This window comes from Mytilus galloprovincialis, chromosome 5, assembly GCF_965363235.1.
Source record: "Mytilus galloprovincialis chromosome 5, xbMytGall1.hap1.1, whole genome shotgun sequence".
NCBI classification, from domain to species: domain Eukaryota; kingdom Metazoa; phylum Mollusca; class Bivalvia; order Mytilida; family Mytilidae; genus Mytilus; species Mytilus galloprovincialis.
The window spans coordinates 43,536,894-43,563,411 of record NC_134842.1 but is presented as its reverse complement, the minus strand read 5'-3'; the positions used below and the strand labels follow the sequence as shown (position 1 = coordinate 43,563,411).

Below are 26,518 nucleotides of genomic sequence, written 5' to 3'. Positions count from 1 at the left end.
TATCTGTGCTCATGGAGAATGACTGTATCCCATTATAGATTTTTTTCAAGTGTTTGTAGGAGCGATATTTTTGTCGAATGGCCAAAACTACCAGCTAGTACTCATGGTACTGTTGCTAATTTATCATATGACAATTATTGCTTTATTACAACTAATGTTCATAATAAGAAAGTTTTCTTTTTAAGTAATAATCAGAAACATCATCGCAGAGACGTGCCAAACATTGAAATGTATCTACATGGGAGATAATTTATGACTAAGTAAACAGTAAACGTCCGTTGTAGTGCATTATGTTAAAAATAATCGGTCGTCATCTAGATTCTTACAGAAATTGTCTCCCCTGATTATCATTTGGCTAGCAACCAGTTTTCCTCTTCAGCATCACTTTAAAGACCAGTTTAAGAGATGAATTCCTGATAATTGCCAAGTATGACACTATCCCCCATCCCAAAATGACGTTTTGTATTAAGCAACAGGTTTTTTAAGGCCGATAACTATCGTGAATGGCCAGAAATGTAAAACCGGAAACACTTTCGAGGTCAAATATTTTCTATAGATACGGCGTACCTGTCGTACATTATTTGCATATGAAAAGCCACATGCCATTGTGTGAATTTGATGGAAGTTGGTGATCGCTGTTTTACTGTTTTAAATCGTTTGTGCACATCCTTCTAACTTTGATTTGTAGACGATATATTTTCAAAAATGTGTTCTGCGGGCTGAAAATGGATTGAAAACAAATATTGACTTGTTTTGTTTATGTTTTGGGTGAGTTCTATCAGATTTGTTATTATAGATATAAGGGATTAAAAACAATCTCATAATTGTTGAACTCTGCTGTTTATTGTTGGTTAGACATTTTTAGAGGGGACAGGGTAAATGGAGAAAAAATAGGATACTGGAACTTTGTTTCACAGTATGTGGTAGTGATCATGCTTCAAACTTAATGTACCTGTTATGAATACTCATAACATCACAAGAATTGCAGTTTGCCATATTTTGTTTTGTCTGTTTTTATTACAATTGTTTTATTTCTTTTGCATCTTTTGTGACCATGATGATGTTTTCTAAAGCTTGTTCTACATATTACAAAAATTTTGTACATGTATGGATATTAATCATGATACATTAATTAGAAATCACAATTATTCATTGTCCGAAGGTGCATGTCTTTTGTTAGGTATTTTATAACAGTCTCACTAATTATCACTAAGAAGCAACTAGAAGACAAAAATAATTGACAAGAAGAAAAATCAGTAACAAGAATCAATTTTAGCAATATAAAGTTTAAAAACTATTAAAATATCTAGTAAAAGTTACTTCACATGTAGTACAGTTGAAAATTTGCTGTTTTGAAAAGATTAAATTTTCACCAGATTTAGAATCACTACATACAAAACAAAAAATGTAAATTGACGGATCTTGTTGCTATTTTGTGAGACCCCTTTTATAATATTGTAAGTATATATATATACAGAACAGAACAGAACATATTTTATTTCCAATTAAGAGCCCACAAGTGGCATACAGAGCATACATGAATAAGGAAAAAGAATATTGATTTGGAATATATATGTTCCAGACCATATGAGTATTTGGACCATACACGTATGGTCATGACCATATGGGTATTTACGCATATGGTCCAACCATACATGTATGGTCCGACTGTACGAGTGTCTGGGTAATTAACACTCTGTTACAGTTTTCTTTGAATACTTCTTAACTCTTCATATGGTATGACCGTTACTTAAAAATACGCTATCATATAGGTCATTATATATTATAATAAAGAGATTAACTGAATAAAAATAGGAAGTTTCACACAGTCACTACCTATATAGTAAAAACTATAATAAACACCTTTTATACCGTTGTCCATTACCGATTTGTTATTATGAGTGAACATGGTGAATAGCAATATGACAACTTGAAAAGATAACTTTAAAAAATTTCTCAATAAACTGTTACACAAGAAGTCACCTGGTCACCTGTGATGGTCACTAGCAAGGAACATATTTCATTTAAGTTGTTTTGTGAATATGATGTACTGTAGTCATATTACGATATTTGAAATCTGGAGCTTCATAAACACTGTAGACACATCGGAATAACGCAAAACCTCGGCATCACTGCACGCAGCTGCAAAGAAGGCTATCTTTTCACTAGCAACCAAAAGGTGTAACTGAAAAGGATCGTGCACAACCATGACGTGCAAATGCGAAAAAAGTTATCTTACCGTGTGGAAGTAAATTTGTCACCATAATCCTATACATGCAAGAATGTAATAAGCGATGAAAATTAACTTTGGCATCAATATTTAATTTTATCGTAGTCTTTAAATAAATACATTGTCATATATATATTGTAACCATCATTGGTTTTTTTTGGATAACGTTCATTGTATTATTGAAACATCAGTAACGCATATTTGAAAAAAATACCTATATGGTCAAATTACTCATATGGTACGGCCGGTTAATAACCATACAAGTATAACTCATACATGTATAATGCATATGGTCCGACCATATGAGTATCATATATATATGGTCTGACTATATGAGTATACGCATACAGTCATGACCATATGAGTACGGTCCAAATACTCATGTGGTCGGGAACATATATATATACAGTACAATGTAGATCTGGGCATATTCATCCAGACCACTTTTGTCTTTAGACCTTAATGCATCTGATATTGATTTGTTCTTATGTCTGAAGCCAGGCTTATATTAACTTAATAAGTGTATTCTCCTTTTAGGCTTTTGCTTTTGAATGTTGCTATATAAATGTCATTGTTGGATATATAGAATATAGAATACAAAATTAAAAAGGAACACGATTTTTGCCAATAATATCTTATTTTCCAAAGTTATGATTCTACAGATAATTGCAGATCAATCAACATGACCAAACTCACTGTTAGTCATGATATACTGAGTTTTTGTTCTTACAGCTAGTTCATGTAGTTTAAAACTACAGATGTACAAGATTGCAAGAGTATCTTTTAAAAAATTAAAATGTTTTAAAACCCTACAATTAATGTACACATCAAATTCAGAGGTAAATATAAACTACAAGTACTAGGAAGTCTTAAGCTGTAATTTCATTGGTAAAGAACAATTTGCAATATCCTGTGAAAAAAAGAAACCTTTGTCTCAAAGACTCGCAGTGTCTATATTATTTTTACTTTAAGGAGGCTCACGGATATAAGATTTTCAGAAAATATTAAACATTTATTTTTCATTACAAATTTTATTTATTACCTTTAGTAATTCTTACTTTATCATATATATGGTACAAAAATCATTCCAAAAAATCATTTCGTGTGGGCCCCAGGTGACTTAACATGTAGATATTATTGAAAAAGCTCCAAATTATCTCCATGTGGTGCAAAAATGCCATTTTTTGGCATTAAAATAGTCAATTTGCCAACTACTGATTTGATTCTGTTATTACACACTTTTTAAACAAATTACTTCCCTTTGTCAATCTTAGACTGGTTCCAATATTGCCAATGCAAAGTATGATGATTTGAAAATGATGTATCGGCGGTTAAACTAATTTCTCATAAAATATAATTTCTGATGTCGTAAGTATTTAGCTAAAATACAAATTTATATAATTAAAAGATTTCAAAACCTTAAAGATTACTCACATTACGCACAGGTAAATTTGCTCTATTTGTTAGCTCTCAATTTTTAATAAAAATTAATGTCCCCCATAAGGGAGACAACTATTAAAATGGTCTCTAATTTCAGGGTCAATTATGAGAATTGGCAAATGGACTATGGAAATATCTTTTTTAACTCATCAGAGACCTATATTTTTTGTTGTTGTTTTCAAATAAGCTGTACATACAATGTAAACTAAATAATTGTAAAATTAAAGTGATATCTGTAATTTAGTTCTTTTTTAATTTCGTAGTAATCATGGTAATATAGTGAAATCCTATATTAAATAAAAAAAAATGATTTAGACCCGTGAGCCCCTTAAATTACAAAAGTTAAATATATATATCCCTAATTCACTTTTGAAAATTTGTCTACTCATGGTATAACTGAGGGCATTGTTTTCCTTGATTAACATCTATGTTAAAAAGTTAACAAATAGACTTTTGCAAAAACTGTATATTTTTCATTTATATAAAATTCAGTATGAATTGCCTTGAGTTTTACATACTGTGTCATATGACACATCAATACTTTTTGAATAGATAGATACAATGGCAATGTACTTTATTCTCTAAATCCAATTAACAAAGAGGGACACATAATGATTTAATATTCAATCTGAATTTTTAAGGTGATCTACATTTATATCATATTGTACAAAACTTTACTGAAAATGTGCCATCCACTTTCTACATGTTCTAATTGCAAACATTATAAAAATTAGAAGATGTGGTATAACTGCCAATGAGACAACTCTCCATCAGAAACCAAATGACATAGAATGTTACAACATAAGCAGTCTGTGTCAAACTGTGTTAAGTAGGGTTGGTTGGACCAAAAATAGAAATTTGACATTTCATCTAAAAGATCTGAAAATTTCTGTGTCTGACCGAATGACTTTTTTGTCTGACATTTTGTAGGTAAGGCAGAGTTTAGGATACACTGCATTAGGTCACTGTTTGTTCTTCAACAATGACCAAAACCCAAACAACAAAGTTTGCTATAAACATGATAAAAAGCCCTGAAATGACAAATGTAAAACATTTCAAACTAGAATACTAATGGCCTAATTTATGTACATAGCAATAAATTTTTTAACAAATTATGATATACCGGTACAACAAAAAATAACAAACACTGAGTTACAGGCTCCTGACTTGGGACAGACGCTAACAGAATGTAGCTGGGTTAAACTAGTTTGTTGGCGACAAGCCCTACCCCTCACCTTGCCATGGAGAAATTAGTTTAGTTCTTATAGATCTATGCAAAACAATGTGCAGATTGAATAAATATTAGAAATCTTCTATAAACATGACTGATGACAGATATATATATATAAAGATAAACAATTTTATTTAGGGGCTAGCTGAGAACCACCTCCAGGTGTGGGATTGTCTCACTGCGTTGAAGAACCATTGGTGACCTTTGGCTGTTGTCTGCATTTTGGTTGGGTTGTTGTCTCTTTGACATATTCCCCATTTCCATCATGTCCATTCTCAATTTTAATGATAGATGGAAATAATAAAATTACTAAAAAATAAATCTGTTTAAAAAATTTGAATCTATTTTACCAGACATCAGGGTTATATATCATGAAATATGGAGGGTAAGAGGTTTAAATTTAAGTTTCTTCAAACAAAGATATTTTTGTTAAAATTAATTAACACTGGCTGTTAGCCAATTGAATCATTAGTTCTATTAATGACTTGTTGATCAGTGACATATCATAATATCATCAAGCACTGTTAAAATACATGACACAGACTGTGTGTATTAATTTAGTACTTTGTACTGCAGTGAATTATTTATGGTTTCATTGGTCGTGGAAGTTCAAGGGTAAAAATTGTGTTTATTTATATTTCCCAGATGGACAAATAATGAATATCAGAAGCACTGACAACAAACTAATTATGTAAAATAAAAAGATAAAGGAAAAACATCTTTGATAACAGTAAATGAAATCTTTTTTAATTAACTTTCACAGATATTTTTTGTTGTTGAAAAAAAGCCAAGTTTCACTATGTTGTCCACTTAGTATGGTAGCCTATATACATTGTACTGTGGATGGATTTATGAATGGGATACCAAATTTGTAAATTTCAGGTGTAATGCAAATTTAAATGTTCAACAAAGTATAATTTTTCAATACTAACTTCAAGACTCACAGTCCTGGCTCGTATTCGTAATCATAAAATCAAATATATAAATCCTCAAAAATACTTTGTTTCTTTGATCCACTAAAATTGATACATTTTTTTACCCGCAATAATTACCTGTATTAATAATTCATGTCATTGAATCCACAGTACTTATCATGCTAATATATGAGCTGCGACGGGTAGAAATCGACCTTATGCATGTAAACTATATATGATAATATAGGGCACTTTTTTGTCTTCCTAGAATTAAGTGGTCTCGGTGGCTGAGGGGTCTATACTAGTCAAACTACTATATTCAATAGACAGTCAACACTGTAATTGTAAGTTGAAATCCTGCATAGGTCAGGTCCACTGGCCCCAATTTTAATAGTCTAGGGTTGTCCGTTTTCCTACATGAAGGCTGGTTGTTCTCTAAAAGTACTCTTGCTTCCTCCACCAATTAAAACTAGACTGCCAAGAAGAAACAGCACAAAAAGGGGAAAGTGGTGTTAGACATCAATCAATCATAGAATTAGAAAATAGATTGGTCAGATAATTTGGTTCAAGGGTTCTCAAGACAATCATGATCATAGAATTAGAAAATAAATTGGTCAGATAATTTGGTTCAAGGGTTCTCAAGACAATCATAGAGTTAGAAAATAAATCGGTCAGATAATTTGGTTCAAGGGTTCTCAAGACATTTATGATCGATTGTCTAATTTTTGCTATAAAAAAAATCTTGAAAACTCTACAAGGGTTGAGTTCAATATCTTGACTAGCGGCTACATAGCTGCTATCAATATCTATGTAGCAACTAGTCTATAGCTACACGTTCAATAGTCAAAATCTACGTAGCTGCTACGATATTGAATTCAACCCAGTACTTAAAGTTTAACTACTTAACCTTACCTACTTAACAGCCTAATATTAAAAATTATTTTAATAATAAAGTAATCATGTACCAATTTTGTTCTTTACAGAATTTTGCTGTATTATTGGCTGAAAGTGTATATAGAAAATTTTGCATTTGGTAATATGACTGATTTGAATTTGAACATGTTGAATGATTGAATATACTAACCTTATTCAGGGGTGTGAGACCAAGTAGTAATATTTTATAAACTATATATATACATGTACATGTCTTTTACTCTAAATATATGTAATATCAATTAAAATGATTGACCTATAATGGTTTACTTTTTTTAAATTGTTATTTGGATGGAGAGTTGTCTCATTGGCACTCACACCACATCTTGCTATATCTATTATATAAAAAAGGAATACAATAATTTACTCAAAGACAGGAATGAAAATTGTGTCATTTATAAAAAAATAAAATAAAATCTTGTAATGTTAAGCCAGATATTGCAATGATTTACTCAAAGATATGAAAGATTATTGTCTTTTATGGTTTGTACAAATGCACATGTACAAAATTATGTACATGTACCTGAATAAAAATCCCTAAAATTTCAAACAGATTTAAATCAAGTGTGTCTCTTTAGTTTGTTAAGGTAAATATTATATTATTTGAACTTCTCTGATAGTTAAACATGTTAATCCTATTTATATTAATATATTTTTCATGTGGACTTTTAAAGAGAATTGTGTGATATGTTAATAGCTGATTGTCTTGGTGCAGGTGTTTAAAGAACGGATTTATCTCCCTTGACATGGTACAAGAATTTTCTATATCATGAACATTATTGTAATTCCAAAAGTAGATGGTATAATCTGATTGTTTTCAATTTCATAACTAACCACAGAATTTTAAAGATTTTTCTATGGTCTTTATGCAATAAATATGTAGACTAAATGTATAGTAAAACAAGTTAGATAATAAGAACAATACAGTTAATATATGTTCACATGAAAGTCATTAGACATTATATAATTACAATTCATGCAAATCAAATGTGATGTTTCAGTTCTCAGTAATATGTATACACAACTGTATTAGCTTTTAGTATAAGTTTCCACCATATTTGGTATCAATTAAAAGTTAAATGATTAACAACTGGGTCTACATGGCCAAAAATGGTCAGTCCCTCAGAGCAGGATTCCACTAGAAAATCATTAATGTACATTTCAGGCTGATATCGGGATCTCTGGATGAAATCAGGGACAATATGAAAAAGCCTAATTTATTAATCTGTATCTTATCCTCTACTAAATATACATGTATATTGTTACAATGCACAGTATTGTTTCAATTAATTGTTTATTAGAATTATTTCATAATAATTATGGTTATAGTCTAATTACACTTGTCCATGTAGGAGATAATTTAATGTGATTTGGCTTTTGATACAAACCAATATTATCACCTTACTTTTCACTGTGGTTAACCAGCCGTAGGAAGTTTGATGGCTTGCATCCTACAGAGAATAGTAAACAAGTAATAATTGATGAAAACTTCAATTAATTATTGATTAATTGACAGGAAGATCCACCTGTAAAATCTCACCTTATTCTTCTATGTAAATATTAGGAATTTTATAATGGTTGAGCACTTTAAACATGTTAAATGATCACTTGTTACTGGGATATATTGTAAATACAGGATATTTTAAGGAGGAGAATCACATGGAGCACCATGCAGGTGTGTTATTGTTCAATTAACTATTTATTTCTACTGTAAGTTTACTTTTGATATAATATGAATATCTTTCAAGTACTGTGAGTACCTGTATACATGATATCATGTATAATAAGTTATTGGATTGTTCGCCTGGTTTAATACTAGATGATGGCCGATATATCCATAAAATAAGTTCCATTTATTAACTGGAACATTGTCCCCAGAGACACAAAATATTTACTTAAAAAAAATGCAGGGAAATAGTCTGTGTTGGGGGGGGGGAGGGGGGGTGCTGGGACAATGAACTTGCTATTTTCTGAATAGCCAGCAAGTGAGTGTTTTTATTATAAATATACAGAAAATACGGGAAATCTTTGCATGAATTCAAATTTGTAAAACATTTTTTAAACTACATGAACAATGTACAAAATGTACAAATGATGAATTGACTGGTAAAAATGTCTTTTTTTCAGATAATTTCGTAAAAAAATATTTGTGTATAATTTTTTAGAGAAAATACATGCTGAATTATTTAATATGTTGAATGAACTCAATGAAGCTCTAAATGTGTTGGTGTTTAAACAGTAAGCATTGGCTGAAACTTCCAGATAGCCTATCTAGACGGCTACCAACATAGTTGCCCCTAACCTGAAGAAGAAAATGAAAACTGGATTCATTTATTTTCGTGGGTACCAATTTACCTGGATTGAGGAACACTTGCATTTTCATGGATATTTGATTTCTTGGTTTTTTGAATGTCTGCATTTAATCCTAGCAAATTTGCAATTCGTTGATCATTTAAATTTGTGGTTTCACTGTTTCACGAAATCCATGAAAATTGAATTCACAGAAAGGTCAATATGGAAATCAGGTCCAAAATGTGTAAAATGTTTTTATATATAATATTTGTAGATTGCTAATTACTGAAGAAACAACCATGACAGACTGTGTAGTATGATCAAGCAAGGAGTTGTACAGGAAAAGATAGCTGATCTATCCATGAACCAGTTGCCACCACTCAGTAATCTACCGCAGTGGTCACGCATCAACACACTGGACAGAGGACGCTATCCAAAACCGTTTGTCAAGGTATGTGATATATATATTTAAGGAATGACTGTAATATTTTTCTGTCTAAGAAAAAATAACATGAAAAATTGTGGTGCAAACTAAATAAAGTCAAAGCAGTTTATGCATGTTATGTTACTTCTAATAGACAGAACAAAATATTGCAATCATTCCTTAGAATTTAATTCTAAATTCCATTGCAAAATTCTATCAGCCAATCAGAATTAAGACATGTTACATCCAAAATTTGATAATATGTATACAGATGATATATGAATAAGGGGATGTGAAATGATTGAGAATGATACACAATGAGGTGTACACACTGTATATATAAGTAACTTGTTGTAACTGAAAACCATCAACAAAACATTTGAAATAAATCTCTGCAAATATGGTTGATAAAAAAGTATCTATGAATATTTAATCTACTGTAGAGTGTGCACAACTGTTTTAAAACACAGTGATCATTATTTTTATTTTTGTAAAAAAAGGACAAACACAATCCAAATGTGGATGGAAAGAAGGATGAAGAAAGTGAAGAGGATAAAGACGTAACAGAGATGAATCCGACTCAACGAATCCATCATCTAGAGAGGAGTATTGGGTTCCTTAAACAACAACATCAGGAAGTCCTTAGGTGTTTACATGAGGAAATAGAAGCACTGAAAAAGGAAAACAAAGGTATAATGACATATAATTTTGTACAGATGGTAAGGATTATTTTCAGCCATCTTGTTTGGAAGTATAATATAGGGGTGGAAGAAGAGTAAGAGAAAGGCCAACTATTTGTGAAATTATTAGTATAATTACATTTTTATTAGATTCTCTCAGAACTACAAGATTTCATAGCACTTTTGATAAATTTCCTGCATCTTTCTGCAATAATTTGAACACTTATCAGAAAAAAAGACTAATGTTTTGCATTTGGAGAAACATTGAGGAAACAGCAACATAGTTGCCACTTTCACTGATGAAGTATTTCTGTATGAAATTGAATATTATTGTTTAATCACATGCTCCAACAGCATTGACATTTATAGGAAATACAGACCTTGAAAATATTTACTTCAATTACATAAATCAGTCTTCATACTTAACCACAAGTCCTACAGCATTGGTATGTATAATTGCTCTTGAGCTTGTAACAACAGAATCCAATAAAAATTTCAAAAATGACCTTCTGGCTTAGTGGACTCAAAAGTGAAGGGTGAAGTCTAATAAATACATCATTAGAATTATGGCCCTTTATTATTTTATTTTCAAATTGATATCAATATAATGCATTACAAAAATAATTTTGCAGAAAAAAATGTCACCAAATTGATGTCCTCCTTCTTATTTCAGATCTCCAGTTTAAGATTATAATGAGTCAAAAGAATCAACAACAGTCAGAAAAACGAAGTGCTAGTACTAATAGTCATAAAAGTCGGAAAGAAGAATCTCGTTCACGAGGTGGTGCTGGTATGGATAAAGGTAGATAACTCTCTGAAGAATTTTTGAAATTTTATGTTTTTAATATTTGTATTATAACAGCTGTCAGCCAACTTTAATTAGCTATTTATAGCAGTAAAATATAAGAGTTGTATGGCTGTTGGTAGAACCATACCAGTGTTCCAGCTAGCATGAAATGGAGGGGCGCCGCGCCCCGCCCCCGAAATTTTGCGCCCCTCTGCCTTTTTTAAGCGCCCCTGCGCCCCTCTGAAAAAAAAGTTTAAAAAACAATCTTTTTTCCTCATATCGTCGCCATTTTGTTGAGTTCATTAAGACAACAGATTAAAATTGTTGACACTTGTTACCTGATTATAATCACCTATTTCATATTAGAGTCAATTAGTTAATCAGGTGAAATTTACTACCCTGTCTAATCCCTTTACCCTGAAGCACCAAACATCGAAGTTAAATGAATTGATTATTTAAACACCTGACGATGCAAAATATAATTTATAAAATAAATGTGAACGGTGTTCATTTCTATTGTATTTGTTATTTATTATGTCATTTAAAAAGAATCATTCCAATAGGTCAACACGCAAAATGCATGAAACATGATGTAACTTTGACCTCCGTAGCAGAGTTCAAAAAGTTTATGGGTCACTGAATATTCACAATTCAGATCGTTTTTGTTTTGATGTTTTTATTTTTTAAACTGATCTTTCAAACTAGTTTTAATCCAGAAGAAAGTAAAAACATTGGTTGACTGTACCTTAAGTTGAATATCTATATCCAAATTAAATTAATTAAAACTGTAATCCATGATCACAAATTGAATGCTTTGTTTACAATTGTTGAAAGCCATGTGCTTTTTGGCGGGAAAATTCGGGAAACCCCGTATTAACAGGAAACAGTTACATTTCATTGTTATTTATAGACAGTAGGAATTTCATTTTGGAAATCATTTTGATTACAACTGCTAAGATTTATTCATGAAAAATTATAATAATTTCTTGAGGTGAAACTGATAACTTTTTTTTATTAAAATAATTTACATCTAGGGGTATGGAAAGGGGGTCTGTTTTTTTTGGGTTTTTTTTCAATAATATTACAAAATATATATATAAAGTTCACCAGTCTGAAAATACATGGTTAAATGGATTTTAATTCTGAAAAACTCATGTTTATTAATTTAATTCCTTTATTATTTCCATCATAATAAGAACATTCAAGACTATTAATATGTGATCATATGTATGTGCCTGGTAAGGCCTAAAAAAATTCTACAGGGCCCTTGAAAAAACTTTTGGATCCAGGCTGGCCTTCAGAGAAAATGTTAAGTATTGTTCCTGACTGTATTGCAGATTTATGTAAAGTTTTTAAACTGACATGCACAATTCATTTCACAAGTGTAATAAAAATAATTCTACAAAACAACGCAGCGCATCGCGTTGCAAATTCATCTTAGACCCACCATGCATCAAGAAAAATGTCTTTATGTGGTAATATTAAGTATTTGATTTTTTTCAGTGAGAACGCGCGCTAAAGTGCCCTTTTTAAAAACGCGCCCCTCTATTTTCAAATCCTAGCTGGAACACTGCATACTAAACTGATTGTTGTATTTGGAGTTGCAAATTCCTATGAGAAATTCTGAAAAATAATTCTGATCTTATGAAAAATTGAGCCTTGCTAATTGGAGTTGGTCTACAAAATCATTTACATTTTACTATCTAACTTATTTATTTATTTGGGTTTGGTTTAATTCTACTTTTTTTATATATCTAATGTATTGTATAACAATCTGTACATTTTGTAAGTCTAAAGCAATTCACACATAAATTAACTGTGAGTGTTCTAAATCAATGCATTTTTATAAACATACCACTTTTAACATGTTTAAAATGGGTATGAAGTTGTCTCAGTACTTGGAAATTGGAGTCACAGAGGCCATTTTTTATAATAAATCCATTTAAGGAGGTCATTAGACTACACTGTCAGGTTTTAAGATGGAACCCTTCTCATGGCATGATGCATTTGACCTGAACTCTGATTTAAAATGAATAGGACCGCCAGTTTTCCCTGCAAAAGATTATCAAATGATTATTGTTTTATAGTGGTACTGTAGGTTCATCCAACAATAAAACTAGCCAATACAATATCAGATTTTTGTTTTGTAATAAATATGTTATATACTTTATGATCAGTAAAATTTGCACAAATATTACTTGAAAACACTTATGAAAGTAATTTAGGTTACCTCCCGGTGCAGGAATTTTTTGCTGCGTTGAAGACCTGTTTGGTGACCTTCTGCTGTTGTCTGCTCTATGGTCGGGTTGTTGTCTCTTTGACACATTCCCCATTTCCATTCTCAATTTTACCTACATTTTCTGAGACTTTTAAACATTTGCAAACTGATCAGCTGTTTAAAATAACTCCCCACAAAAACATGAAACAAATACCTTTTGACTGTAACACAATTTTTAATTGTTTAACTTTAACATGACTGCCTTGACATTTTTTTGTAATCTAATCTAACAGTTTTGTGGAAAGTCTGAGATACTTTGATAATTCAAACTTTTAAAAGAAGAATGATTTACTTAACATTGTTTATTTTATTCAGAAAAATATATCAGCCTATTTTCCACATTAGTGTTTTCTGTTGTTTTAATTTGTTTATTGATTATTTTAACTTTTTTCTAACTTTGCATAAAGATTATTCCACATGTACACTGTAAGATATTGAGAGACTAATACAACTTTTTTTCTAGTGGTTGTAATTCAGTAATTTGAATTTTGCAGCAAAAATTATTTATTTAACAAAATGATGACAAAAACTACTGTTGTCACATGAGAAATTCATAAGAAACAAGTTTTAGTCAATAAATCTATTGTAAAATGATTTTCTTTCAAAATAGTATTAAAACAGTTTTTGGGGATTAGTGTTTAAAAAAAATATATTTTTGGCTATTTTGATATTTTTAACATAACATGTTTGTTGAAGCAAAATTTTGAGAAAATATTAGTAAAATGTGGACTAATCTTCTAGCTAACTGTTGTAATTTCATTTTAAACAACTAATTATTTGATTTTCAGAATATTCTTCAAATTCTCTGATCTCACAAACTATAGAAATAACTAGCTCTGCTGGACGATCTCGGGGTAAGATTGTTTACTGTTCCTTATATGCACATGTATATAGCACACAGTGTCAAAAATTCAAGGAACCCAGTAGATAGTGCTAAGATAATTTGACTTTTGAAATAATATATTTTGTCTGTAAATTTCCTATACATAATTTATCTTTTTTTGTATTTAGGCTAAGATTGCAATTCCCTCTTGCAAAGTTAACTTTAGATGGTTTTGCTGTTTTACTTAGTCCATTTTTGTTTATGAAGATTTAGAATTTTTGTCTTTCATAACTTTTGGTTTTAAGCGTACCCAATAGGTTACTTTTATTTTTGTTGTTACCCATTTTTATGGAGTAAGGAAAACTTGTATATTCATGGATATTTAATTTCCTGGTTCACCTGTACCAATGCAATCAACAAAGATTGGAATCCCATAAATAATAACGAATCCACATTATTTCTCAAATATATCTCTTATCCACAGTAAATCATATCATTCCCTTTTCATCCTATTCAGCAAAAATTCAGAAATTATTGTGAGGTTTTTATTTTATATGGGAATAATGCGACTGCGTGAGTATCGCAATAATATGAACTTGCATTTTGATATCCGAAACATACATCGGCAGGGGCGTAGCTTAAAAGGAACGATGTGGAGGCAACTACATCCGAGCGGAGCGAGGCGAAAAATTTTTGGGACCCTATTATGCAGAAGATTTTTTTTTTTTTCGGGTTTCGGTCATAGGACGGTTAAAAGAGGAGCTATATGTAGATAAAAATTTATGAATGTAAAACTATTAATAAATCTTCTGAATATAGTAATACATAAACAACACATATTTGTGATACAAAATTTACTCAAAATTGTCCAAAATCTGCTATTCGGGTCTGGGCAGAAACAAACTTCTCTATTACTTTTGTCAACATTCACACTGAAATCCCGATGAATATGCAGTAAAGCTATGTAACTTTCGTTGTTCATTGTTGATCGTACATTTGTTTTCAATTACATACGTAGTACCGTGACTGATAGATCTCAGGGCCATCATGTCATGGTAGCACTCGCGAGATGTTATAAACCAGCGTACGTGTTCGGCATCGACCGACCTCCCAATTGAATTCGTCAAAATTACATGCTAGGTCAGTTTCGTATGTTTCAGACAGTATTGAGATTTGTTCGTTTGTGATTATTTCCTACAACATGATGAAGCAGATACAGCACAAAGAAGCGATTTTCTGATAACTTGACGCGACTCCACTTTCCAGTTGCCTTATCATATGATCTATGAACGCAAAAAATAATGAGACTTTCCAATACTGTTTTGGCGTTGTTGCAGGGTGATTGGCTCCGGTAGTCTGTCAACCACATCGCCTCGGCATATTTTCAACGATATCGAAGGGATCTGATAATTCTAATGCTGATTGGTACATCTCATTCCAAACTGATGAACTGTAAAATGTGCTCCAAAACTACATATCTTAGACTGAGTATTACAAATTCAAAAGTAAAAATCTTGTAAAAGATACAAGTAACCTTCCGATTTTGTCATAATCTCCAAAAAAAAAAAAATTATTTTGAAACCAAATGTCGTTATTTAATAAAGTTATTTATTTCATCAATTAAAAAAAGTGACAACATAGGTGTTTCCTTTAACATTCAATTTATAATTTTTATTTTGCCATTTCTTTTTTTGCATGCCGAATCAATGTGCACGCAACTTCGGAGCTACAAACTTTTTCTGAATGAACAGCTTCATCAACACTTGTAACAAGGTTGTCAAACTTATAGCCGGGATAGACGGAAAAGACACCAACAGTCTCCGATTCCGATTGACCAACTCATCTCTCTCTCTTCTGCTTTTTTTTTTTTTTTTTTTTTTTGTGAAAACGACGTGTATGCACGTGCTGTCGTGCCTCCGGGTAGCTACGCCCCTGATCGGTATGGTGATTTTTGTCCACACTGAAAAATCGCAATAATAAATGCATGCAATAATTTCTGGATTTACAGTATTTATTGAGCCTTTCTCACACATTTTCACAATAAAATCCTTTGTATGATAAATTCATTGTAATTAAATAAAGATAGATAAAATTTTGCAATTGCAAGAGATCATCGTTTTTTAGAAGGATATTGTTTTTTTCTTAAATTGCTACATTTATCTAAAAGCAAAGTACAAATTATGAGGGAGCATAAGGTTGACTTTTTGTAAAAGACTTTCTTAGGAAACATAAATTTGCATGAATTTTTGCAAAGGATTCAAAATAAGAATCATTGGTAAGAAGTGAAAACCTTCAATAAAAAGAGAAACTAAATATCTAACCAAGACATATTTTGTGTTTTACAGAAGAAAGAGTAGATGAGTTAAAGATTATATTTTTAGAAGAAGAAATTAAAGAATTAAAGCATGCATTAAGAGAAGCAAGGAATCGTAATACTTATCTGACTAACTTATTAGAACAAGCAGAGGATGTTAAAAAGAAACAGTAAGTAACTGTACATTACATTAAAACAAATATTCTGATATCATGGATACTGAAATTAAAAAAATTGAAAAAGTAGAGATGGCCTAATATCAAAGTTCAGATTGAGGTGATGATAGGAAAAATTCACATACTGCTGGGTCACAGGCTAAATATGTCAAAATGTCTCAATAAATAAGATCTTGTTTTCTGATCGCACATTGGTTAGATATGTCTTCTATCCACTGCAAAGAGAATGATTCAAATTGAAGATGATATTGTTTTACGCCACACATATGTATGATGTTGTTTATTACAGGCTCATTGGCTCTTATATCTCCAACAACTGTTTTTTTTTCTAATTTAATTTTCTTTATAGGTCACAGAAGATAGAAACTTTACAATATCAGGTGACACAAGGTGGAGGACCATTAGCTGAACAATTAACTTCAGGGAATATAACTCTCTTCAATAATCCTCAGCGTCCTCCAGCATTGTCTGAGTGTGAAGCTGTTATACGACATCTTCAACATGTAAATGAACAACAAAAACATGAGGTAAGGACAGATAACTCCTGTTAATCCTTACAAACTATTTTTAAGATAATGTGACAAACTGGAAGATATTGAAATAGGTTAACTTTCTTAATTAATCGCAAATAACTATTTTGTTAGTTATACCATAGTTGTGTTTTTTTTTCTGTCTTAATTGAAACTTAAGATATATGGGGTAGTGTGACAGCGTCTCGACAACAGTACACCCAGAAGAGGAATCTGGGAGTTTATACAGTGTGTTGATCACTCTATGACTTTAAATCTAGTTATGAATGTATCTTTACATTTTATATTCCAGCTGGATTCTTTGAAGTCAGATCTGAGGGATGTTTTGTATTCCCACAAGTGGACACCTGATGCCTATCTCCTTGCCAAGGCCTATATAGCTGAAGACGACGCCAAAGAACAAGATAAAACACTACCTAAATTAACTCTTAAAAATCCGTCCAGAAAATTGTAAGTATCAATACAAATTACCATGTCAGAGGCAAACATATTGAAAAAATATACATAACAAGAATGTGTCCTCAGTACACGAATGCCCCACTCGCACTATCATTTTCCATGTTCAGTGGACTGTGAAATTGGGGTAAAAACTCTAATTTGGCATTAAAATTAGAAAGATCATATCATAGGGGACATGTGTACTAAGTTTGAAGTCGATTGGACTTAAACTTCATCAAAAACTACCTTGACCAAAAACTTTAACCTGAAGCGGGACAGACGGACGAACGAACAGATAGACGAACGAACGGACGGACGCACAGACCAGAAAACATAATGCCCCTCTACTATCGTAGGTGGGGCATAAAAACTAGTTACACATCTTTACACATATATTCATGGATCAATAGTCAACAGAACGTCATTGTTCTGCCAAAAGTATAACAGGGAACGTTTGTTACGGCCAGAAATCGCCTTTAAATTGTAGCCAACAAAAGACACAAACCAATAGTAAAATTTAACAATATTTAATATACAAAAGTTTACAAAAGGTATTACACAAATATTACTGTTAACTTAACTGTCAAAATATGAGTCCAATCTGTTATCTTTATCTGTATCCGGAAATCTTTTGGAATCCAATTTGAATATTACGTTCACTACTAATGTCACAATCCAGTATGATGTTGTTTGTAGAATAAAAGTGTCAATCCAAATGCTGTGAATACTAATGTCTATCAATGTCTATGTCCAAGTTTAATTATGAGAGTTTAACTTTAGTGTCTGTATATATAGTGTTGTCATGGAAAATTCTAGAACACTCTATAATGGAACATTGTGGAAAATCCTGGAAAGTTACAACGGAAGTTTCTGGAATAACGTAGAAGTTTAAATTACGCATCTTTTATAAGGATCATTCTAGAAAGTTCCAATCATTCTGTGATTGTTCCAGTGATTCCTAAACTGCACAGTTATAAGATTATTTGGTAAACAACTATCAGGCCATACAACACAAATTAGGCCAACATAAATAAACATAATAATTACAATATCATAACACCTCCCCCCTTAAAAGAAGTTTTAGTGTAACAAAAACTTATCATGAATAATATGAACAAAAATGCATAATATATACAAAGTGATTTAATAAGCTCTAGATAAAGCATCTGCTATTACATTATCTTTACCCTTAATATGTTTTACAATTACATCATATTCTTGTAACAATAAACTCCATCTAGTCAACCTCTGATTTTTGTTTCTCATTTTATGTATGAAGGTGAGAGGATTATGATCAGTACGAACAAGAATAGGATATACAGTGGGATTCAAATATACATCAAAATGTTGAAGTGCTGACAACATTGCAAAACACTCTTTTTCAATAGTTGAATAATTTTTCTGATGTTTATCTAATTTCTTAGAAAAATATGATATAGGTTTCTCAACATTATCATCTGTCTCTTGATATAAAACAGCTCCAATTCCTACATCACTTGCATCAACGGCAAGTTTAAATTGTTTTTCAAAGTCTGGAGTAATCAGAACTGGGCTATTAATTAGAAGTGATTTGCTATTTTCAAAAGCATTTTGACAATATTCACTCCAGATAAATTTAGAATCTTTCCGTAAAAGATGAGTCAATGGTTGAACAACAGTTGCAAAATTTGAACAAAATTTTCTGTAAAAACCAATCATGCCTAAATATCTCATAAGTTGTTTTCTATTTGTAGGAGGAGGAAATTTGGAAATAGCTTCCACTTTAGCCATAATAGGTTTCACTTGACCTTGGCCAACTGTATGCCCTAAATAATCAACAGTGGCCTGACAAAATTCACTTTTACCAAGATTAACAGTCAAATTTGATTGTGACAATCTATCAAAAGTATCATACAAATGTGTTAAATGCTGTTCCCAGCTATCACTACATACAATTAGATCATCAATATAAGCATAACAACAGTTTAAATCTTTTATAACATTATTGATCATTCTTTGAAATGTAGCTGGTGCACTTTTCATGCCAAACGGCATTACAGTATATTGAAATAAGCCATCTGGTGTAACAAAAGCTGATATTTCACGAGCTCTCTGTGTCAATGGAACTTGCCAATAACCTTTCAACAAATCAAATTTGCTCACAAATTTTGCTTGACCAATGTTGTCAATACAATCGTCTATCCTTGGAATCGGATAGGAATCAGATTTTGAGACTGAATTTACTTTTCTGAAATCAGTCACGAAACGAAAGGTTTTATCTGGTTTTGGCACAAGGAGACAAGGAGAGCTCCATTCACTGTTACTCGGCTCAATAATATCATTGTCAAGCATATATTTAATTTCTTTTCTCATAGCTTCAAGTTTGAGTGGATTGAGCCGGTAAGGATGTTGCTTAATTGGAGAAGCATCTCCTACATCAACATCATGACAAACGGCAGTGGTTTTGTTTGGCACATCTGGAAAAAGATTTTTAAAAGAAAATACCAAAGCTTTTATTTCTTCTCTACGATCAAAAGACAGATGTGCAAGTTTTGAATCTAAATTTGACAAAATTTCTGAATTTTTCAATCTAACTGTCTCTTCCATAGTTTTAGAACTAAAAGGTGGTTCAATTACATCTGGTTTGTCATGATTGTTCTCAAATTTAACCATGCCTAAAGTGGCAACTGGTTTACTATCACATTCATTAGTACGCTCAAAATATGGTTTTAACATATTAATATGACACACTCTGTTTTGTTTACGCCGACCTGGAGTTTTTACAATATAATTCAAATCATTGATTTTACTCTCTATTGTATAAGGACCACAATATTTAGCCTGTAAAGGATGTCCAGGGACAGGCAGAAATACAAGTACGCTATCACCAGGCTCAAAAACTCTGTCCCTGGCATCTTTATCATACCATATTTTCATCTTGTTCTGTACATTTTTTAAGTTTTTCTGAGCAATTTGACAAGCAGTATACAATTTTTCTTTAAATCTAGATACATAGTCTAAAAGATTCAAGTCAGTATGTTCAGTAAGCCACTTTTCCTTAATCAATTTTAACGGTCCCCTTACAGTATGACCAAATACCAACTCAAAGGGACTAAATCCAAGGGATTCTTGAACAGCCTCTCGAACCGCAAAGAGTAGAAAGTGAACTCCATCATCCCAGTCTCTGTCAAATTGAAGACAAAAAGTTCTAATCATGTTCTTCAATGTTTGATGAAAACGTTCTAAGGCACCTTGAGATTCTGGATGATAAGCACTTGATCTGTACTGAGCAATCCCTAACTGGTATACGACTTGCTGAAATAAACCTGACATGAAATTTGATCCCTGGTCGGACTGTATAGACTTAGGAAGTCCTACTAATGTGAAAAATTTGATCAAAGCTTTGACGATAGTAGGTGTCTTGATATTTCTGAGCGGAATAGCTTCAGGAAAGCGGGTAGATGTACACATGATTGTCAATAAATACGCATTTCCAGTTTTGGTCTTTGGTAAAGGTCCAACGCAGTCAATTAGAACTCTGCTGAAAGGTTCGTCAAATGCTGGAATAGGCAGAAGTGGTGCTGGTGGTATTTTCTGGTTAGGCTTACCAACAACCTGGCATATATGGCATGATTTGCAGTATTCTGCGACATCATTTCGAAGTCTGGGCCAGTAGAAGTGCTGCAAGATCTTAAGGCAAGTCTTCCTTATACCTAAGTGTCCAGCCAAGGGGGTGTCATGGGCAAGACCAATAATTTCTTGCCTATAAACTTTAGGCACCACCACTTGGTACACCACTCTCCATTCCTCCTCTGGGGTAGCATCAGGAGGCCTCCACTTCCTCATTAAAATGCCGTCCTGATGGTAAAAGCATTCGGCCACTTTGTCTGCTTCCTCCTGTGTTTGAGCCCGCTGGTTGAGCTGAAGAACCTCAGGGTCTTTATGTTGTTCTTCGAGTAAATTATTTCGGTCTAATGAATGGCTGTTTACATCTGGCCATGGCATAATAACATTTTTGTTAACACTAGGGGGTTTTATAATAGCCTTTTCTGAGTTACCAGGATCTTCAATATCAGCTATAAAAGTGTCAGAAAGGTCCATGTAATCAAACTTGTCTTCTTGCAAATTCTCATTTTGTTGTTTTCTAGCCATCGCCCTAGTAACAACACAAGCTGGATACAATTCAGCATCATCTTCAGGTGATTTAACATCCACCACCGGTTCACTGGTAACAATTGGTTCAGCAACCACTTTGTTCCTAGCTAGATCATTTCCTAGCAATAAGGTAACACCCTCAACAGGGAGATTAGGACGAACACCTACAACAACTGGTCCAGTTATTAAATCTGACTTCAGATAAATACGATGGAGAGGAACATCTATACAACCCAACTCTACACCTTGTAACAAAACGGAGGCACCAACAGAAGTCTTCTCGGACAAAGGCAACACACCTTCTAACAATAAAGACTGAGAAGCTCCAGTGTCCCGTAAAATCTTAATAGGCTGAAGAGTGGTATCATCAACAATAGAAATAAACCCATCAGACATAAAGGGTTTATATTCCTCCATGTAATCACAAAAACTGGACTTAAAAGCCTGACTCGCAGGACATTCCAACGTACTGGTAATATAAGGTGTCGTACAAGCACTGGACTTCGGCTTATTATCTCGTTCATTCTTCTTCTGGAGTCTAAAACAATCAGCCATCAGGTGACCATTTTTCTTACAATAAGCACAAATCAGTGACTTCTTCTCAAAAGTATCAAATTTTGGACTAGACATATTATAACTGGACTGACTCTTATTCTGTGGAACAGGCTTACTATCCGTACGCTCAGTGCTTTGATTTTTGGAATTTCCACTGGAAGTATTAACATTTTGACTCTTGAAACTTCTTTTATGTGAAAGAGTATAATTATCTGAAATAACAGCTGCATCATGTATTGACTCAACAGTTTTGTCGTCTAAATGTGTTTTTAAGTCTAAATGAACACATTGTTTGAACTCTTCTAATAACATCAATTGTCTTAGGTTATCAAAATTGTTATCTGTTTTCTTTGACGTAAGCCATTTATCAAATAGATCTTCTTTTTCCCGAGCAAATTCCACATATGTTTGTGAATCAAACTTTTTATAAGATCTAAATTTCTGTCTATATGCTTCTGGTACTAGTTCATAAGCTTTCAAAACCTCCTGTTTTACCATATCATAATCAGAACTTTTTTCTGATGGAAGTGCGGAATAAATTTCAGCGGCCTTACCCTCAAAAACACTTTGCAGCATCGTAGTCCAATATGGTTTCGGCCATTTCAAATTATTTGCAATTTTCTCAAACTGTGGAAAATATTTATCAACTGTTTTTTCACAAAATTTCGGAACCAAACGTATATTTTTTGCTGCATCAAAATAATCTGATTTCGACTGGACTTTAGTGTTGCTTTCTTCCTTGACCATTTCAATTTTCATTTTCTCCATCTCTAACCTTTCCTTCATTTCAAGTTCTTTTAACTTCATTTCAAGTTCTTTTAATTTAAATTCATCTTCTTTTTCCTTTTTATCCATTTCCAATCTTTCCTTCATTTCAAGTTCTTTTACTTTTATTTATCCCGGACGAGCCCCCAATTTCTGTTACGGCCAGAAATCGCCTTTAAATTGTAGCCAACAAAAGACACAAACCAATAGTAAAATTTAACAATATTTAATATACAAAAGTTTACAAAAGGTATTACACAAATATTACTGTTAACTTAACTGTCAAAATATGAGTCCAATCTGTTATCTTTATCTGTATCCGGAAATCTTTTGGAATCCAATTTGAATATTACGTTCACTACTAATGTCACAATCCAGTATGATGTTGTTTGTAGAATAAAAGTGTCAATCCAAATGCTGTGAATACTAATGTCTATCAATGTCTATGTCCAAGTTTAATTATGAGAGTTTAACTTTAGTGTCTGTATATATAGTGTTGTCATGGAAAATTCTAGAACACTCTATAATGGAACATTGTGGAAAATCCTGGAAAGTTACAACGGAAGTTTCTGGAATAACGTAGAAGTTTAAATTACGCATCTTTTATAAGGATCATTCTAGAAAGTTCCAATCATTCTGTGATTGTTCCAGTGATTCCTAAACTGCACAGTTATAAGATTATTTGGTAAACAACTATCAGGCCATACAACACAAATTAGGCCAACATAAATAAACATAATAATTACAATATCATAACACGTTGTATATATATAGCAACCCCACTCAAGAATCTGTGATAATTGTTATGTCAATATGATTTCTATATTTTTATGGTTTTCTTCTGTGAAAGTGTCAACAGAGTTCAAAGGAAGTTGATATAAATATTTATCAGCCAATGTACTCCATTCAACTATGAGAAAAACCCATATTATACTGTGAATTCCTTATAATTCGTTGGATACCAATGCAATTTTTGTGGGTTTCATAGATACAGGTCACCAGGCCTCACGGTCATAAAACTTTTGAGCATGATTTTTGTACTCAGACTCGAAAATCAACCAATCAAATTGCTGGATTTCATGTTTCGAGCATGATTTTTGTGCTCCGAGCACTGAGCAAAGTTTTATGCCTTCAAGGCCTGGAACTCAAATTTTCAAGGATAGTATATTTTCGATAGGCTTTGTATACAGAGATTGGCAAAACCAAGAAATCGAATATCCACGAATGTGCAAGTTTTCAGCAATCCACGAAAATTGATTCTCACGAAAATAAATGAATCCACAGTAGTTGGTTATACAAAATAAAAAAATGTGAAATGGAATAGGAAAAACTAACAGCCTAATTTATGTTCATGAAAAACAAATTTGTCAGACACGAAACAATGACAACCACTAAACTACTTAATATTAAGCCATGTTAAAGATTCTAAAGTTTTAAAATTTGTTTAATTTCAGGCCAGATATAGCTTATATAAATCATGATTCTGTCGTCCTCCCAGCGCTAAAACAAACCATAGGTAATAAAGCTGCCGAAAGGAGAAAGAGAACACAGATTCTACAGAAAGCCAGAACACGAAAGGAGGTGTTACCATAAACCATTCTTAGACTGTGATAATGTTTGTGTGTTATCATGTGTCCATTCTGTTAATGTGTGCAAGTGTGTGATTGTGTAGTGTATGACTTCCATGTTCTTCATTTATCATTTATTTTTTTGTTTATGAAGTCCTATTATTATTTATGCTACATAAATGACCTACGGTACATTTATAAATATAGCAAAAAACTAGCTTATTATAATCTTATTTTACAGTAGGGTAGGGCTTATTACAATTAAAAAGAGAAAGAAGATGCAATTGTGATAATGATAACATTTGTGATACCTTTATGATATCTATCATTCCGTCCTTGACACATTCCTTTTATCTACAATTGTTTTTAAGGTACTTTGCTTTTTTTTATTATTTGTTTGTTCTATGTAAATGATGTATATTTAATTTTAAGTCCTTGAAATGCATGGCTTTTTTTCCAAACAAAATTGCATTGTTTTGAATATTTAACAAGGTATCATATTTTCATTTTTGTTTACAAGTCAGTCTGTCTATAAATTATTTTTTATATGTATTATCTCTGTCCAGTACAAATGATGTGGTGAATTCCTCAGAATTTTTTTTTTAAGTCATCAAAACTTTCTATGACCTTTGAACTTGCATTTATTGTATTGAAAAGGTGTGTAATGTGTTCTGTACATGTATATAAGTGTACTGATTATATACACCAGGTCAATGCATTTTATTCACTTCATTAAATGTCATTCTCACATTTTTACAAGACTTTGTAAATCCCTTGTTGGTCACATCAAGTGTGTTCCAGGAGCTTTTCTCTATTATATGATTTGAATGAATGTATATATGTATAGGTTTTTTTTATATTCTCAAACTCATAACAAAATGAGAAGAATTCTTAATTCCAGAAACAACCTAGGCTGTGTATCACTAAAAAAAAAACACAAATTGTTTCTGAATAAAGTAAATGGTTTTGACACAAGTACTCTTTGTAGAAGGTATTTTTTCTCTTGTCAATTTATTAAAGTTTGTTCAAATTAAGAAACTGATACCTTATTGCACAATGATGTTTGCCATGACATATAATGGCCTAATATGAGGTCTTTTGGGGGCTTTCTGACAGCTCAAGCAACTCATCAGTGCAATTTTAGCCTTAAATATGTAGACAAATCAAATTGTCAATTTCCTTTGTCTACAATAATTGTTGTACTTCTACATGTATATTCCTAGTATTTATTAAGAATATACATTTCTCAGTACAATGTACTGGTAAGAATGAAGTTAATACAGAAGATGGACCTATTTTCCAATCTTTCAATAATTTATGCTTTTCTTAATTTTAAAATTACTATTATTTTGCTTGCTGTTATATCTTGACAGTTTTATACTACAGAACTTTTTATGTTTCAATATTTGTAACTTTACAATTCTTTTGGAAATTCTTTTTATTTGGTTTATTTGTTTGTTACTGTTTCATTAACTATGAATGTCTTTTTTCATAATTTAAACAAGTGAAGGAGTAAAACTGTGATTTTTATGTGTAAACTTCTAAGTCATTCTGTTTATAAAGAAAGATATTTTAATGATAGTACATTTATATTTGTACTTAATTTTTTTCATTTAAACTTTAGTGTCAACTTTTCTTCAATCACTGGCAGCTTCTCATTAATATTTCTATAAATGTGAAAATTTACCTAGATGACTAGCTGGAAGAAAAGCAATCTCCACCATTATTTCAATACAAATGTATTCTATCTTCAGTAAAACATGACAAGTTTTATTTGTCAAAACAATGAATTCATACACAAAATAATGTTATTAGATTTAATTGTATGTTGATCATTACTATTATATGAAATTGTTAAATTATTGAATAAAATACTAGACACCAAAATATAGGTTCTGCCAAAAAAATGAGTCTCCTTCTTTGAAGGCTTGAAAAGTTGACACTTACAAGTTTAACTGTTATTTTCAATGGCTTTTAGAACAATAATAAAAACAAAATTAGTTGAA

General features: G+C 31.8%; 1 protein-coding gene across 4 annotated transcripts; it reads left to right on the top strand.

Annotated features, from left to right (window-relative positions):
• Window positions 1–327: 327 nt before the first annotated feature.
• On the top strand, window positions 328–26,518 carry LOC143075871 (coiled-coil domain-containing protein 74B-like). 4 transcript variants are annotated; one of them, XM_076251455.1, is made up of 9 exons: window positions 328–427; window positions 9,315–9,491; window positions 9,965–10,154; window positions 10,818–10,946; window positions 13,998–14,063; window positions 16,378–16,516; window positions 16,872–17,049; window positions 17,345–17,502; window positions 24,399–26,518. In XM_076251455.1, exons 2-9 carry the CDS (start codon window positions 9,357–9,359, stop codon window positions 24,535–24,537), a joined length of 1,134 nt encoding a protein of 377 aa, XP_076107570.1. In that variant the 5' UTR covers window positions 328–427; window positions 9,315–9,356; the 3' UTR covers window positions 24,538–26,518. The 4 variants fall into 4 exon arrangements, with proteins under 4 accessions (XP_076107570.1, XP_076107569.1, XP_076107572.1 ...); XM_076251454.1 differs by lacking the exon at window positions 328–427 and adding an exon at window positions 579–768; XM_076251456.1 differs by lacking the exon at window positions 328–427 and adding an exon at window positions 6,826–6,848.